This window comes from Erigeron canadensis, chromosome 7 (genome assembly GCF_010389155.1).
Source record: "Erigeron canadensis isolate Cc75 chromosome 7, C_canadensis_v1, whole genome shotgun sequence".
Classification (NCBI taxonomy): Eukaryota; Viridiplantae; Streptophyta; class Magnoliopsida; order Asterales; family Asteraceae; genus Erigeron; species Erigeron canadensis.
Window position 1 is genome coordinate 29,815,468 of NC_057767.1, and position 14,434 is coordinate 29,829,901.

Consider the following 14,434-nt stretch of genomic DNA (forward strand, 5'->3'; position numbering starts at 1 on the left):
ACCTAAATAATGTCGTTTTCTCCAGATTTACACTTAAACACCTGTCAGTAGCCTGAAACACTAACAAATACCATAAATGCACCAAATGTATACAAAAACGACTTATAAACCATGCTAAAACAACTATATTCATTGTGGGAAATGGGTCTAAAATACGACATATCAAGAAGTCAGGGACGTGGATGGAGGTTTAACATTACAAAATGAATGTTCACCTATCTGAGTATTCGCTTGATTCTATATACCGCTGCTAGTATCTTTATGATTTTCTTGTTGAGCTTGTACTTTGTTATCAAATTCCTTCTCGGAATCAACTGTCTTGATTTCTTAAGTCTCGGGGGCATTCTCACGGCTAAATGTTGTTGGTGATGAATCACCTGACACCTTTTCCTTGTGAGCTGCTTTAACCACCCTCATCCGATACTCGATTTCATCTTGTTGTGTTAATCTGTTGATTCAAGTTTATTTTAATATGTTCCCAAGCTGTTTAACGTACTGATTTACGTAGTCATGTGCAAGCGTTATAGCATGATTATGATGGAACGACCAAGGATGAAAAAAGGTGCTATAAACTACATGAGGCATCCCAACATTTGCTCACAAGTCGATTTGCTTTTGTTTTGGCAAAAAAGTAAATTAATGTTGAATACATTGAATAGTTACGAAAGCCAGAAGTTAGTATTGACTACGTTAAGCGTAATACATTTTATTTTAAACGAGGGTTGATGCCCGCACGTTGCGACGATAAAACGGTGATGATAATACAAAATAGTGGGAGAATAATTGATATGCGTGTGTAAATCGGAAGGAGAGAAAGAAGTTACTGTGTGTTAGATCATGGTAGGGTGTTTGTCTGATTGTGTTTAAAGATATAAATTTAGAAGTAATGTGTGAATTAGAGGTAATATGGGGATATTGAAAAAAGTGTTTAAATTACCTTAAATAGGATTTCAATATGTTTTATAAGGGTTTATAAATATACGAGGGTTTGTGCCCGCGCGTTGCGGTGGTTAAACAGTGATGATAATACAAAACAATGAGGGGAATTGATATGCGTGTGCGTAAATAAGAAGGAGAGAAAAAAATGATTGTGTGTTAAATTTTGATAGGGTGTTTGTCTGATTGTGTTTAGAGATATATAATTAGAGGTAATATGTGAATTATAGACAATATAAGGATATTGAAAAAACTACTTAAATTACTTAAAATAAAATTTCAATATGTTTTATAAGGGTTTATAGATATAGACTAATGTTAAATATCTTTATTAAATCCATCAAGTAACTGATAAGCAAACCTATTATTTGCCATTATGATAAACAAGAGCCTGAAAATCTAATAATGCATATGGTATATATATCCACCATCATAGCATCTTTACCAGATTTTTATGTTTTTTTTTTCTTTTTTCTTTTTGGGTCCATGTAAAATGTCCAACATCTTGATTAATATTGTGTTATTATGGAATAGTATAGGTGAGGAGAGCGCTACACTTCTAGTTAATGTGGGGTTAGCCACATGGCAGAGACTCTTGCCCTTGGGATATAAGTTTATTGATCAATCGTTGACACTCGTATTTAAGATTATTTAAGAATAATGTAGGTATTGTAAGAAATTTGTCTTTTTTTTAAAAAAAGAAAAGCAATAAATACTCATATACCCGAATACCTTTTGTTCCAACAAATCACTACAAAATATAGTTGTTGAACCACTATGAGTTCCATATATTGTGCCTCTTTCTGATTGTTGTATCCAAAATTCATCAGAAACACTAATCTTGTGACATGGGCTAATTGAACTTTGTTAGACATACATGACTTTACATCAAACATAAGACAAAATCACTTATAAATGACCATAAATGATTCTTCTATGGACACTTATCGCCACGAAAAGGATTCATCTCAGATTTCTAAAATGATGCAAAACTCTTTAGTTTATGCAAAAGATAAACAAGTTGGAGACATGGATAATGATATATTACTACTAATGAATACTTTTTAGACCATTTTTAATATTTAATAATGTGCCATGCTTGAGCACTAAACCAACCTATAAGTGTGCTTAGGTAATGATGCAATTTGGCCCCAAATCTTGCCATAAATAAATGATCAAGTGCAACACTTTTACCAACATGCCTATACAAAACGTGTTGCTTTTTAGAGAGGACAAATGGGTTACAAGTTAAAGTGATTAACAACACTCTTACTAGGGTTAGGACTTTGGGATCACAAGAAACTAATACCAAAAGATATTGATCAAAAGAAAAAACTGTGTAGAAGGATTTCTTTCCCTATTATAATTAAATAACCAATGACGTTCATTTTGATGGTTAACATTAGAGATTGTTTTGAGTATATGATCTTTGATGTAAATTATAATAACACAATGTTATTTTTTTTTGCTAAGGTTATAAATTTTTTTCTAAGAATATGTAAGAATAACATGTTCTTATTTTTAATTTTGTATCCAAGCAAATATTTAGTTATATTTTCAAAAGATTATACGAGTAAATGTTTATTATACACTTTTGGTATATCCACACATGATTAAAGACTAGTCATGAGTAATGACATGACAAAACCAAAAACATATTGCCAACCCTTTAGTAAAATTTTCTTAGAAAAGAATTTAACCAAAGTTGCCTAAAATCCTTAAACCATAATTTTGGCTATCGACCGTTTCCTCTACTTTTTCTGTTAGTATATTCTATTCTTCTTTTTAACAAAAGTAGACGCAATCTTAAATAAAATCCAAACATCCAAACTATTTTCCTAAGGTAGCAAGGTTACAATATACAGATACAACTGCAATATATACAAATTCCAATTTCAAAGCAAAAATATAACAATCTATTAAAACATAATCTTTCTATTTACATGTCAACATTAAATAAAGTGTATTTTAGTGGAAGACAAAAATAAATATACTCGTATTTTATTTTATATATATTTGTTATTATTAATTGATTTATTTAATAATCTTTTGATGCTCACTTCTCACCATCCAAAATCCTTGCTTCAATCCAACTCATTCTATTCCCTCTCATTTCATTCTTCCCCAATTCACCAAACCCCATTACTAAAAAAAAAAATCCTAGATTACTCATCATCCCATTTCAAGATTTATCCCTTCACTTAAAACCCAAGTCATAAAATTCCAAAATTTCCAATAAAAATATAAACTTTTTTCAGTAAACTGAATAAAACTCATAACATTTTAGAAAAAAATTTCAAGATTTTCAAGAAATTGAAAAAAAAAAATCAAAACTTTTTGTTACCCATTTCAGGATTTACCATTTCCCTTAAAACCCAAGTTTTAATTTTGCTAGAAATTGCATAAAAATTAAAACTTTTTGTTTTATTTAAAAAAAATGACAGAAATACTTCAATCCCCACTTCAAGTATCTTGTTCTCAAAGCTCTATACTAGATGACAATGATGTTTTACTTCAACAAACATCATCATCAAGTAATCATTTTTCTCCATCTTCTACATCTTCTCTTATTAACCCTTGTTCCAATTTGTATGCAATAGGTGTATCTATATGCAATAATATTAATACAAATACAAATAATAATAGTATATCACAAGAAAGGGAAAGGAAAAAGAGGAGAGAAAGAGAAGATCAAGGAGGAAGTGAAGTGTCAATTTTGGATGTTTTTGTGACAGTTTTTAGGAAATCTTTTGTTGGGTCTTGTAATAGTGTCAAGTTTCAAGATTATAGTAGTGACAATAATAATAGTACAAAAAAATCATCAAAAATGGAGATTGGTGTGCCTACAGATGTTAGGCATGTTGCTCATGTTACTTTTGATAGGTTCAATGGGTTTCTTGGTTTGCCTGTTGAGTTTGAACCTGAGGTTCCAAGAAGACCTCCTAGTGCCAGGTTTGTTTCTGTTTCTTGACCATTTTAGTTTTTATTGTATTATTATTATTATTATTATTATTATTATTATTATTATTATTATTATTATTATTATTATTATTATTATTTTTATTATTATTATTATTCTAGCAAAAGACTTATACTGGTGGAATGATATCTTTTTTTAATGTATGGGTTTTGATTTGTTAATTTGTTCTGCTACTTTTTGAATTAGTTTTTTTCTGGGATGTGTTTAAAGTTTGTGAATCTTGATTCTTGCATGTTGAAAATGTATTTGGTACATGCTTATATTTAGGCCATTTTTGTATTGAAGAAAGATGTATTTGTTACTTTTTAGCTCAAGTGGTTACTTTTTTTAACTTGTCAAATGAATGTTGAATCTCGAAATATTTTCGATAACTAATATCTAGATCGAGTTTGATGATCTACATTAGATTTAGGAAACAAATCCAGGTTGATTTTCTAATGAAATCTAGATAGAGTTTGTTTTTGGGAAGTGGTACTACTTATGACCTTGATTTGTGTAAGTAATCTAATGATATTTCCATGTTATAATAAATGTTGAATCTGAGGCCATATGTATCGTTTTCTTATACTGTACTACCTTGTAACTAAATTTGTCCATGATGTGTTTTGCTTTTTGAATGATGCATCGTGAATATTTACATGTGGTATGCCTGCTGCAGACCCTGCAAGCCATGGGGATTTTTAGCATTTTTGGTTGAAGAAAGATTTACGTCGACTTTTAAGTTGATAGCTTACCAATTTTGAACTTTTGTTTCTTTAAATTTTTAACACGTTTGGTATAGTAATAACCATTACAAGTTGAATAAAGTCCTTGTTGATGTCTCTCAACAAAATCCGAATCATTTTTGTATTTAGAAAGTAGTACTTATGAGTTATGTCCATTATTTTTGTTTGTGATTTTTTCAACCTTTGATATTATGTTTTGCATAGTGAACGGCTATGTTAAATACAGCAAAATTATTTATTTGCATTTCCTGATATCAAAACTTTTTATTATGTAAAAATATGCAAATAAGCATCTACTTTTCAATAAAACATTATGCTGTATTTAACATACCCCTTAGCTTTGCCAAACATAACATCAAAGGTTCGAAAAAGTAACTAACCAGTCTCACTGATTCATAATAACTAACCTGTTTATTGGCTTTTCATTTGTATTGTGACCCATAAAAATTTAAATCTCCATTTCTGATTCTTTAGTGTTAAAAAAATCACCTACAACTATATGTAAAGACAATTTTTTATCAGCTTGAATATCATGTTAAGCATTTGGTTAACTATGTTTTTTTGTGCAGTACAAGCGTGTTTGGGGTCTCAACTGAATCTATGCAGCTCTCCTTCGATTCTAGAGGAAACAGTGTGCCCACAATTCTTTTAATGATGCAGAGGCGCTTGTATGCTCAAGGAGGCCTTCAGGTGTGTGGAAATTGCATTACTGACTTGTATAGTACTGTACAATTTTACAAATCCCCAATATGCTGTTTTACAACTTGGCAATGCATCTCGTGGCCAGCCTTTTACATTCAAGATATATCTAAGCATGTTTTGAACTAAAAACAAGTTCGGTGTGCTTATAAAAATTCAGGCAGAAGGAATCTTTCGAATCAATGGTGATAACGGGCAAGAGGAGCAAATAAGGGAGCAATTGAACAAAGGAGAGGTGCCTGAAAACATTGATGTACACAGCTTGGCAGGGCTAATTAAGGTACTCCTTTAGCAACCTACTTTAAATTATCCCCTTATAATAGAGGTGGTAGATGGGTGAGTCGGGTGGGTTGGGTAAGGAGTGAACATGGGTTGTTTCTAGTGTTGGTTGAGCCATAAACATTTTTTCGTCTAATTTTCTGTAAACCATCGATCCATGAAATAATGAACTGTGTTATTACTTAAGTATCCAGTTTTGAAAACATTAAAACGATGTAGGAGATTGTGGGCGTTAAAAATACCCTTTGGGCAACTTTCAAGTAGGTTGACCCGTTGGACTCTTTTGGTTGATTTCCTTCCAGCTAAACTTTTTTATTCGCCCTGTGTAACTCGTTTGCGATAGGCCATAAACTAAATTGACGAAGACATAAGATAGACACATGTGAGTAGTTGTGAGGGTCCACCTCTATACCTCTAATGCTATGTTGTTTTCATGCGCTTATATATGTGTCGAATGCTCATCTAGCCATTATTAGTCATTGCCAATCTTTTTAAGTAATTTGTTTATTAATAAAGACAACTTGTCTTCATTTAATTCAATTTGTACATTGAAGTTTATTGATGTATAGTACAGCTGTTTTTTGATTGAAACAACTATACCATGTGGGTTACATGTTCTGTTGAGTACCCCCTGCTTTGGAAATTGTTATTTTAACTTAATGAAATGAATTTGATACATGTGGACTTCAGATTTTAGTCAAATCATCTGTCACTCGTTTGGAAGAACATCTTACTACTCAGTATACGTGGCAAAACGGGTGTGTCGGACGGGTTAGGTAATGGGTCAATATGGGTAAAGTTAGGAGGGCTCAAAACAGATTGGGTTGACCCACAAAAAACTGCATATTCTGTTTTTGTTGAGTTTTATAAAATTAGTCAAACTTGTATTAAATTAAGAATTCAAACTCTTAAAACTAAAGTTTCAGTGATTCTTAAGGTGTTTTGCCAAATTTCATTTTAGCTTAACTATTTTATATACCCCTTTGAGCCATTAGTATCGAAATTAAGTATGCAACTCAAATGACACAATTTGACCCTCTACAATATATTATGTGATTCTAAACAATTGTTTGTTCAAGTGTAGGCGTGGTTCAGGGAACTGCCAAACGGGGTACTCGACTCGATTGAGCCTGAGCAGGTGATGCAAGCCCAGTCAGAAGAAGAGTGCGCTCGGCTCGTGAGGCTGCTCCCGCCAACTGAAGCTTCATTGATGAATTGGGCTGTAAATCTGATGGCCGATGTTGCTCAACTCGAACATTTTAACAAGATGAATGCCCGTAACATTGCTATGGTGTTTGCACCCAACATGACTCAGGTACATAATAAAAGTTTCTGTCGACGGAGTGTACTATTAGTTTTGGAGTGATACATCTCTGTACAATAAATGATGCATACCTTACATGTTATGACCCTGATACTGATATTGCAGATGGCGGATCCATTGACTGCATTGATGTATGCTGTGCAAGTTATGAACTTTTTGAGGACATTGATTGTGAAGACGCTGAGGGAACGAGAAGATGTTATAGTGGAGGCAGGACCCGCGTCACGGTTTGATCATTTTGAAGAAGACAACGGCCCCCATTGTTCATTTCGTGGGACGGTTGACGAAACCAATGAGATGAACACTGGGGAGGATCAAGATTTTTCTATCAAAGAACCCACCTTGGAAAGCCATGAGGATACTCCTCAGGATGAATCCGCTTCTGAACGTCAAAGTGAAAGTCAAAGACAAAGTCAGACTAATACGTTTGAAGAAGAAACCAGTCCTACAGTGGCAGAAGGTGGTGCTAGGGTGGTTGGAGCTCCTAAGACTAGAAATCCACAGGTGAGCAACTCCAACTATAAGAAAGGATTGAGAAAAAATGTAGAGAAAAGCAAAGGAAGCACGATTGTGAGCCGTCTAAACTCAAGAACTGAGAGGATTGAAGCCTGGCGGTGAAGTGGTGGATCACGGTGGTGGACGTGGGTGATGGGATGTTATCTATTTTGACCGGTGGTTGGAAAAAGTGAAACTTTATGTAATTTGGTTTGGATGTCTATATTGGTATATGCTATGCATACCAATGGTTTGTTTATGTTTTTATTATGTGTATTTGGGGCTGTTGCTCCTATTATTATTTTCTGGGTTTTGTTCATCTTAGGGATCTTTGTTGACTAATCTTACATCTTGACTTAATTATGTTAATATAATAGAAGTTTGACTACAGGTTTTATTTTGACACAATCGACTCAAAAGAGAATAATGTTGGTTTTGGGAAGATTAACAGGAGTATGCATTAGGGTGGGCTGGTATGGGGATTACCTCCCTACCTCTTCACACTTTTTCTACTAGTCTTTTCCTCCCTTGCATGGAATACCTTATCACCCCTCCTCACCTATCTCTACTCAATAAGAAAAAAAAGAATAGAAGGTGGTGACTGGTGAGCAACCCTGGCACCGCTCTCCCCACCTCGCTCCCCACCCATCCGGTAGTGGTGGGGCGAAATGGTGTTCCAGCCAGTAACCTATGGAAATTGGTCTCTTCGCTATCACACTTTGTCCACCCTTATAATTGAACATGTTGAGAACGCAAAACCTTTTAGATATTATGTAATTTCATCATTTAGAATGTTACATCGCAGTGATATGTCATGTCTCAAGTATTTTTAAATTTTGATGGCAAAACTTAGATTTGTTATGATAAATTAAAAAGATATTATTCACTCTTTTATTATGGTTATATAGAATTATAATCGACAGTAAATAAGCCAAATTTTTTTGGCTTAATACCATTCAAAATGATCCAAACAACTAAGAGATTATGAATTCAAATCTCATTAAAACCAAACATATACGAATTTACCTTCACTTAACAGCTAAAAATAGACGGTGTTTAGTTGTGAAATTTGACTCACTTCAAGGATCAAAATGGTAATTTTTTCACTTAAGGACAATAAGCCAAAATCTTGTCGAGTTAACACACGGAAAATATATTTTTTTTTTCCAAAAAATTATCGTCACTCTTTTTTAAAATTACTCACAAGGTAAATTGGACTTTATTTTAAAGTCAAAAAAGAAATTCGAATTTAAACTTGAACACTCGATATCCAAACTAGTCATTCCCAAAAAAGGGTTCTGGCCCAAATTGGGTTTGGTCAACGATATTAAAAGCGGGTTTGACCAATCCGAACGGGTTTTGGTCAAAAGTTGACCCTTTTTTTGGCTTTTCCAGGTTTTTTTATTTAAATCAAAAACCCGAACCTGATACCAGAAAAACAGAAATTGATTTCAAACCATAGATTTTTCGAAAACTAAAACCGGTTTGGTCAACACGGTTAACCGGATTTAATATACGTTTTTCTCATCCCGGTTTTTTTAAAAACCGTGCTATTCTATCAAGTAATCGTGGTCAAACTTGATATAAACTTTGCGGGCTAGCAAGACAGAAAGCCCAACAAAGAATGTTTTAAACGTCATCTTTCACAAGGTCAGATCTCTGTCTTCAGATTTTACTACCTATGAATTTACCAACCCTGTAAAAAAGATTAAATTTTGCTTCCTTTTCAAGTAGTTGTCTTGATTTTAGTGGAATTTATGCATCATATATGGGAAACTCAGAAACCGTATATTTTTCTAATTATCAGAGGTGCCCATAAGCTGTTTGTTGAAATGCCACAGTGAGTTTTGTTCATATGTATTCGATATTGTTATGTTTATTAGTGATGAATTTCGTGAATTTATGCGTTACCTTATTTTTCCTTATATGAATAGAATTATATAATCATTAGCATGTAAGATTCTGAGATATGAAGCATACAGTATATATGTAGATTATTTAAATTAGTACCTATTGGTAGAGGCTGCAATTCTTGAGGATTGGATTGTGAGTTTGTGAATTGTCGTAAATAAAGTGTGTAGTTCGACTGCCTAAAACCGGTTAATTTGACCGTGTACAAGAGTAACTTTGATATTTGATTTTGCATCATAAAGTTTTATATTTTTTTGTACTGAATGGTTCTTAGTTGGTAGAATACTTGGCTTTCTTAGATTTCCATCATTTATAATTGTCACTTTGTTACAAAACAAGCTTCAATGCAGTTTCTTGTTTTTTAGATGAAAAGCTAAGGAAATACAATTGTTGCTTCACAACATAGTGATAAGTTTGGTAGGTTGAAAATTTGAGATGTATTGAACTTTACTGGTTACTTTGCGTTTTTATAACCGCTGCTGCTGTTTTGTAAAAAGATGAAAACTGTAGTGGTTAAAAATCTGGTCTACTCATTGTTTAATACTAGCTTTATACTAGCACAATGCAACAGTGGAAGTTTATTTTTTTACAATATGTCTTGCAGTGTTGTAAATATCATGTGGCCGATATATCGGATCTTCGCAGTCTACCGAGTGATAAATCCGCAAATCGGTCACTTTTATGATTTTATCAGATTCAGTGAAAGGGGGTCAAATTCGGTCTTGGCGGTCAATATCAGTCCATCATACATAAACCAACACAACCACCATGTTTTGAAATAGCATAAGCATGAAACTAGACACTTAACAACATACAGGGTGTTTAGCTTAGCTTATTTGATAGCTCATCGGCTAGTTTGGTCTTGACTTATCTTCGATAAACCAAGTTTTTGTGGTTCATTCATTTTTTGGTTATACGCTTATCTTTTCTTAGAGTTTCATATTAAGTTTATAGGCTAAAAATTGATTTTTATAAAAATAAGCCAAACTTAGACAAATTAATAGGCTTCTGAATAACCATAGGGCATGTCGATGAGTTGGCTGAGAGTTGAACTCCAATACACAGCCTCCTAATAAAATATAGATGTATGGTGCTTTCTTGTGGTTGGCATCCCCAAAATGGCCTTACCACATATCATGAGCCCCCAACCCATTTATGACCTATTTAGCCGACCATGTTGCTTCAGTTCATTTAACCTGCTATCCAAGAAGGAAAAAAGAAAAAGTTCGTAAGGTGTTTTTGATGCAGAGATTGCATAATATCCATGCATTTCAAATCTTCTTGTTGGCAGTTAGCTAATGGGATGCTCGATTCATAGGTTAGCTAGCTACCTCAAAACGATTTGTATCATCCCGCATCAGTTTTGTTAATTGAACTCCCATTAAGCTTGTTTGCTTTATAGTTTGGGAATCGAAGTCCCTAAAATTGATACCTTTTTAGATCGATACTTACAAAATCGTTACTAATTGTAAGCTCATTAGAGATAAGTCATGTTCATTATCTTCCTTTATTTTTCTGGTAATTATCCAACTTTTATTCAGTCATTAGAAAGTCCTGTTTCTATATCGGTATATATCTGTATCTGTATTTATATTTATATCGGTCTCTACATCTATATATGTATATATTCTGTATCCATATGTATATATGTTTGGTAATCTTAAATCATGTTAAAAAAAATTACCACTGATTCTTCGGTGTTTTTTTTTTTTATTGAATTCAAAACCCTAAAGATTTATAGTTAATTATGTTAAAGTTATTAAATTGAAGCGTCCAACGTGTAGCCCAGTTGTTTTGGGAGATAAAAATTATGACTCATCTTATCGAACAGCTCGGTGAGCTTGACTTACCTTTCACATGATTGTCTGACTAGTATGGAATCAGCCTGTTATTACTTGTTTTGATGACCAATTGTCAAATGAAGCTCACATCCTATTTTTTGTTTCGTGCAGATATTATGAGAACCCATTATTTTAAGCTTGAGGATTTATGCTTTCATATATTTGCAAACGGGTTTTAAACATGAACCTACATTGCTTTGATCAGAGGATGTATTCTACTTCAACCTTTTCACCATTAAAACTTCCGTCTCGAATGTATGATCCTGAATCTATATACACTAAAGTGTTTTGGTACAGAGTTATAGACTGCATATGAGTCATAATAGGCAGTTGGGTGTGTCGGGTAACAGGTCAATATGAGTAATCTTTATGTTTGGATCAGAATGGGCAGGGGTCAGTCGTGTTGGGTAACGAGCTTAATTCATACATTGTAGTGTTTTTATACCGTCGACCAGTACCCATTCGACCCATTTCATTTTTTCCTCTATTTTTATCTTTTACTTGTTTGATAAGCATCCATTAAACTACAAACCAAATTGGCTCGTATCTTTATGTTTTGAAGTTGCCACCTCTATCTGTATCTGATAATGACTTGTAGCATTTTACTAAGACGAAAAAGGTTGGTATGTAGGGAAACACATCTTTGGTATGTATTACCAAAGGAAGTGAAGAGTCATTCACTACTAAATCAATATGTTGACCTTCTATCGCCGCTAGAGAAAGACCACATTTTGAGCATTCATCATGATGAACTGCGTAAGAGTGCTTTGCTAGCTCGTGTGCTTGTTCGTACTACTATAGCTAGATGTAAGCTCTTCAATTATCATACATTTTCTTCCATGCTTTTTATGAAAACTATGATGTTTAGTCAATACTTTTCTTGTATATACATTGAAATAATGTCAGAAAACGTTTAGAACTTACGCGAGATATGTTCATGACTAGATCAGTTACATTCTCAAGTCAGCCCAAGGTCTCTTGAGTTTAAAAAGAACGCTCATGGGAAACCCGAGGTTAGATATTGGTATTTTGTTTGGTCAGTCAAGAATAATTTACGAATCTAGGTCAAAGGCTTAATTACATGATCAATTTTTTTTACAGATAGTATGGCAAAACAACGGTGATTGGCATCCACCGTCGCTGCATTTTAATCTGTCCCATACATCATCTCTGATAGCATGTGGAGTGTCTGTTGACTCACCAGTTTGTTCCTTTATTCTTCTCATTTCCAGTAAAAAAGTATTGCTCCTTATCAACTACTCAAGAACTTATTTTACATTTATAGATTGGTATTGATGTAGAAGAAAAGCAAAGGAGGTTGAAAAACAATATTTTATCCTTTGCCAAGCGCTACTTTTCTTGTGAAGAAGTGGATGTTTTAAATGCAATTTCAGACCCCGAAGTTCAGCGGCAGGAGTTCTTCAAACTATGGACACTAAAGGTTTTTTCTCATTTGTTTCTGTTTTGTTTAATAGTTTGCATTTTTGTTAATGCCTATGTTTGGAATTTGAAGTATATTTGTATATATGAAATGAAAGCATATATACTAATATACATGCACTATTCTTTTTGTAACTAATAAACCAATTTCAGGAAGCATATGTTAAAGCATTGGGAAGAGGCTTCTCAGGTGCTCCTTTCAACACATTTACTATTAGGTTCGGTGCTTCAAATCCAAGTCTTGAGGTATTTGTAAAGCTTTTGATCCACTAGGCTCACTTTAGGGCCCAAAAAATTGGATATCATTTGTGATATGAATTGTATCAATCTAGATAGCTCTATGCTATGCGTCCTTTTTTAATATCGTAATTAAATGAATCTAATAACTCTCTTTATATGTTTCTGCATTATTGCATTCTATATTTGGTCTAACATGTGGCCACTTACTTTAATTAATATCTGTGCAGGATTCTGCAACAGTCATTGTGCCTCTAGAGAACCCAACCACACTTACAACCAATTGGCAATTTGCACAGGTAGAACTGGCTGGTTCTCATTATGGCGCCATATGTAGGGAGATCAACGAACTTTCCAGAGGTGATTACTTATATCTTGTTAGGGGTGGCAAATGGGTAAGTAATTGGGTTGGGTGACGGGTGAAAATGAGTTGGTAGGACTGTTCCACAAACGCCTGTTTTTCTTCATTCGATTTTTTTTAATAGATGATTAATGTGTTCAATATGATCATAAAGTTTATTTTTACAGTAATCATATAAACTTTTTGAATTGCACAATTTAGGAGAATTTATGTATTTAAACACCTTTTTTCTTCATTCAAGTCAAAATCTGCTGGTTGACCCTTTTTTTTTTAAATTAAAGTTTAGCTTAAACCAATGAGACATAAAAGTTCCAATTTTGATTTTCTGAACTTACAGCTACTGTCAGATTGAAGCTATAGATGCATCTAGTTTTCTTTTTTATTTCTTGAGTTTTTTTCTCTTCCGATGCTCACTTTCCTTCTCTGGATATGCCTTAAAAGGTTCTTGTTAATTCACTGGAAAAATATGTTCATCTGACAAAAATTAATGCCTCCATTAGAGGTGTGGCCAAATGGGTGGGTCGAGCGGGACAGGTAATAACTTAAAATGTTTTAGGACGGTCCGATGCAGTCTGACAGATTTGTAGGTAAATACAAGTATTAGCTCTAACCTCTACGTTTAGTCTTTTACTGGTCAAACATTGAAATGCCCACACACAGTACTCCTTTCGGCGGCCTATATAAGTTAATTTTACCTGTTATTTTTACCACTATAATCAAGTATATATTGATCTTGGTACATGAATATAGATCCCTTTTGTCGTTATTGCAGGTGCTTATTATTTTGATTAATAGTTAATATTTCATGGGGTAAATTTGAATGTAACCTTGAGCTTGAATTTGATACAGGGGCTCCAATAGAACTGATTGTTCGGAAGACAATTCCTCTAGTTAAAGAACATTGTGTGATGGGATAGGTTCGGCTGAAGCCTAAATCAATACTGTGACGCAGTTCGATTTTAAATAACTTACCCTGAACATGCTTACATTTGTGAACATTGGCATTTGTCTAGTTTAACTAAAGTAATTATTAGTTTTATTAATGTTATATATTCCTTTTCACGTTCAATATTATTTTTGGTGTGCAGAATTGCATATTGGCTTAATATAATTGGGGTTTTTGGTGTTTTGTATATTCTAGAACTAGAAATGTTTAGTGAAAGAGATGAGGCAATTATTGTGAAATCGAATGTCGGAGGTATCAAC

General features: G+C 33.5%; 2 protein-coding genes across 3 annotated transcripts; both read left to right on the forward strand.

The window, feature by feature from the left end:
• The first annotated feature begins 3,255 nt into the window (after window positions 1-3,255).
• LOC122606962 (rho GTPase-activating protein 5-like) lies at window positions 3,256-7,841 on the forward strand. The gene is made up of 5 exons (XM_043779867.1): window positions 3,256-3,888; window positions 5,211-5,331; window positions 5,501-5,620; window positions 6,704-6,934; window positions 7,049-7,841. The coding sequence occupies exons 1-5, from the start codon at window positions 3,374-3,376 to the stop codon at window positions 7,559-7,561; spliced, it is 1,500 nt and encodes a 499-aa protein (XP_043635802.1). The 5' UTR covers window positions 3,256-3,373; the 3' UTR covers window positions 7,562-7,841.
• A 1,153-nt stretch (window positions 7,842-8,994) lies between these two features.
• LOC122607689 (4'-phosphopantetheinyl transferase HetI-like) lies at window positions 8,995-14,297 on the forward strand. Of its 2 annotated transcripts, none has more exons than XM_043780711.1 (9): window positions 8,995-9,088; window positions 11,302-11,445; window positions 11,822-11,997; window positions 12,136-12,203; window positions 12,292-12,393; window positions 12,476-12,631; window positions 12,784-12,876; window positions 13,098-13,227; window positions 14,078-14,297. In XM_043780711.1, the coding sequence occupies exons 2-9, from the start codon at window positions 11,339-11,341 to the stop codon at window positions 14,143-14,145; spliced, it is 900 nt and encodes a 299-aa protein (XP_043636646.1). In that variant the 5' UTR covers window positions 8,995-9,088; window positions 11,302-11,338; the 3' UTR covers window positions 14,146-14,297. The 2 variants fall into 2 exon arrangements, with proteins under 2 accessions (XP_043636646.1, XP_043636647.1); XM_043780712.1 differs by lacking the exon at window positions 8,995-9,088 and adding an exon at window positions 9,210-9,278.
• The last annotated feature ends 137 nt before the right edge of the window (window positions 14,298-14,434 follow it).

What these genes read in the sequence shown, in the direction of transcription:
- LOC122606962 (XM_043779867.1), top strand. Translation starts at nt 3,374, where the DNA reads ATGACAGAAATACTTCAATCCCCACTTCAAGTATCTTGTTCTCAAAGC. An exon ending in ATGCTCAAGGAGGCCTTCAG is followed by an intron (nt 5,332 to 5,500) that starts GTGTGTGGAAAT and finishes ATAAAAATTCAG; the next exon opens with GCAGAAGGAATCTTTCGAAT. An exon ending in TTGCACCCAACATGACTCAG is followed by an intron (nt 6,935 to 7,048) that starts GTACATAATAAA and finishes CTGATATTGCAG; the next exon opens with ATGGCGGATCCATTGACTGC.
- LOC122607689 (XM_043780711.1), top strand. Translation starts at nt 11,339, where the DNA reads ATGCTTTCATATATTTGCAAACGGGTTTTAAACATGAACCTACATTGC. An exon ending in TCGTACTACTATAGCTAGAT is followed by an intron (nt 11,998 to 12,135) that starts GTAAGCTCTTCA and finishes GTTCATGACTAG; the next exon opens with ATCAGTTACATTCTCAAGTC. An exon ending in ACGCTCATGGGAAACCCGAG is followed by an intron (nt 12,204 to 12,291) that starts GTTAGATATTGG and finishes TTTTTTTTACAG; the next exon opens with ATAGTATGGCAAAACAACGG.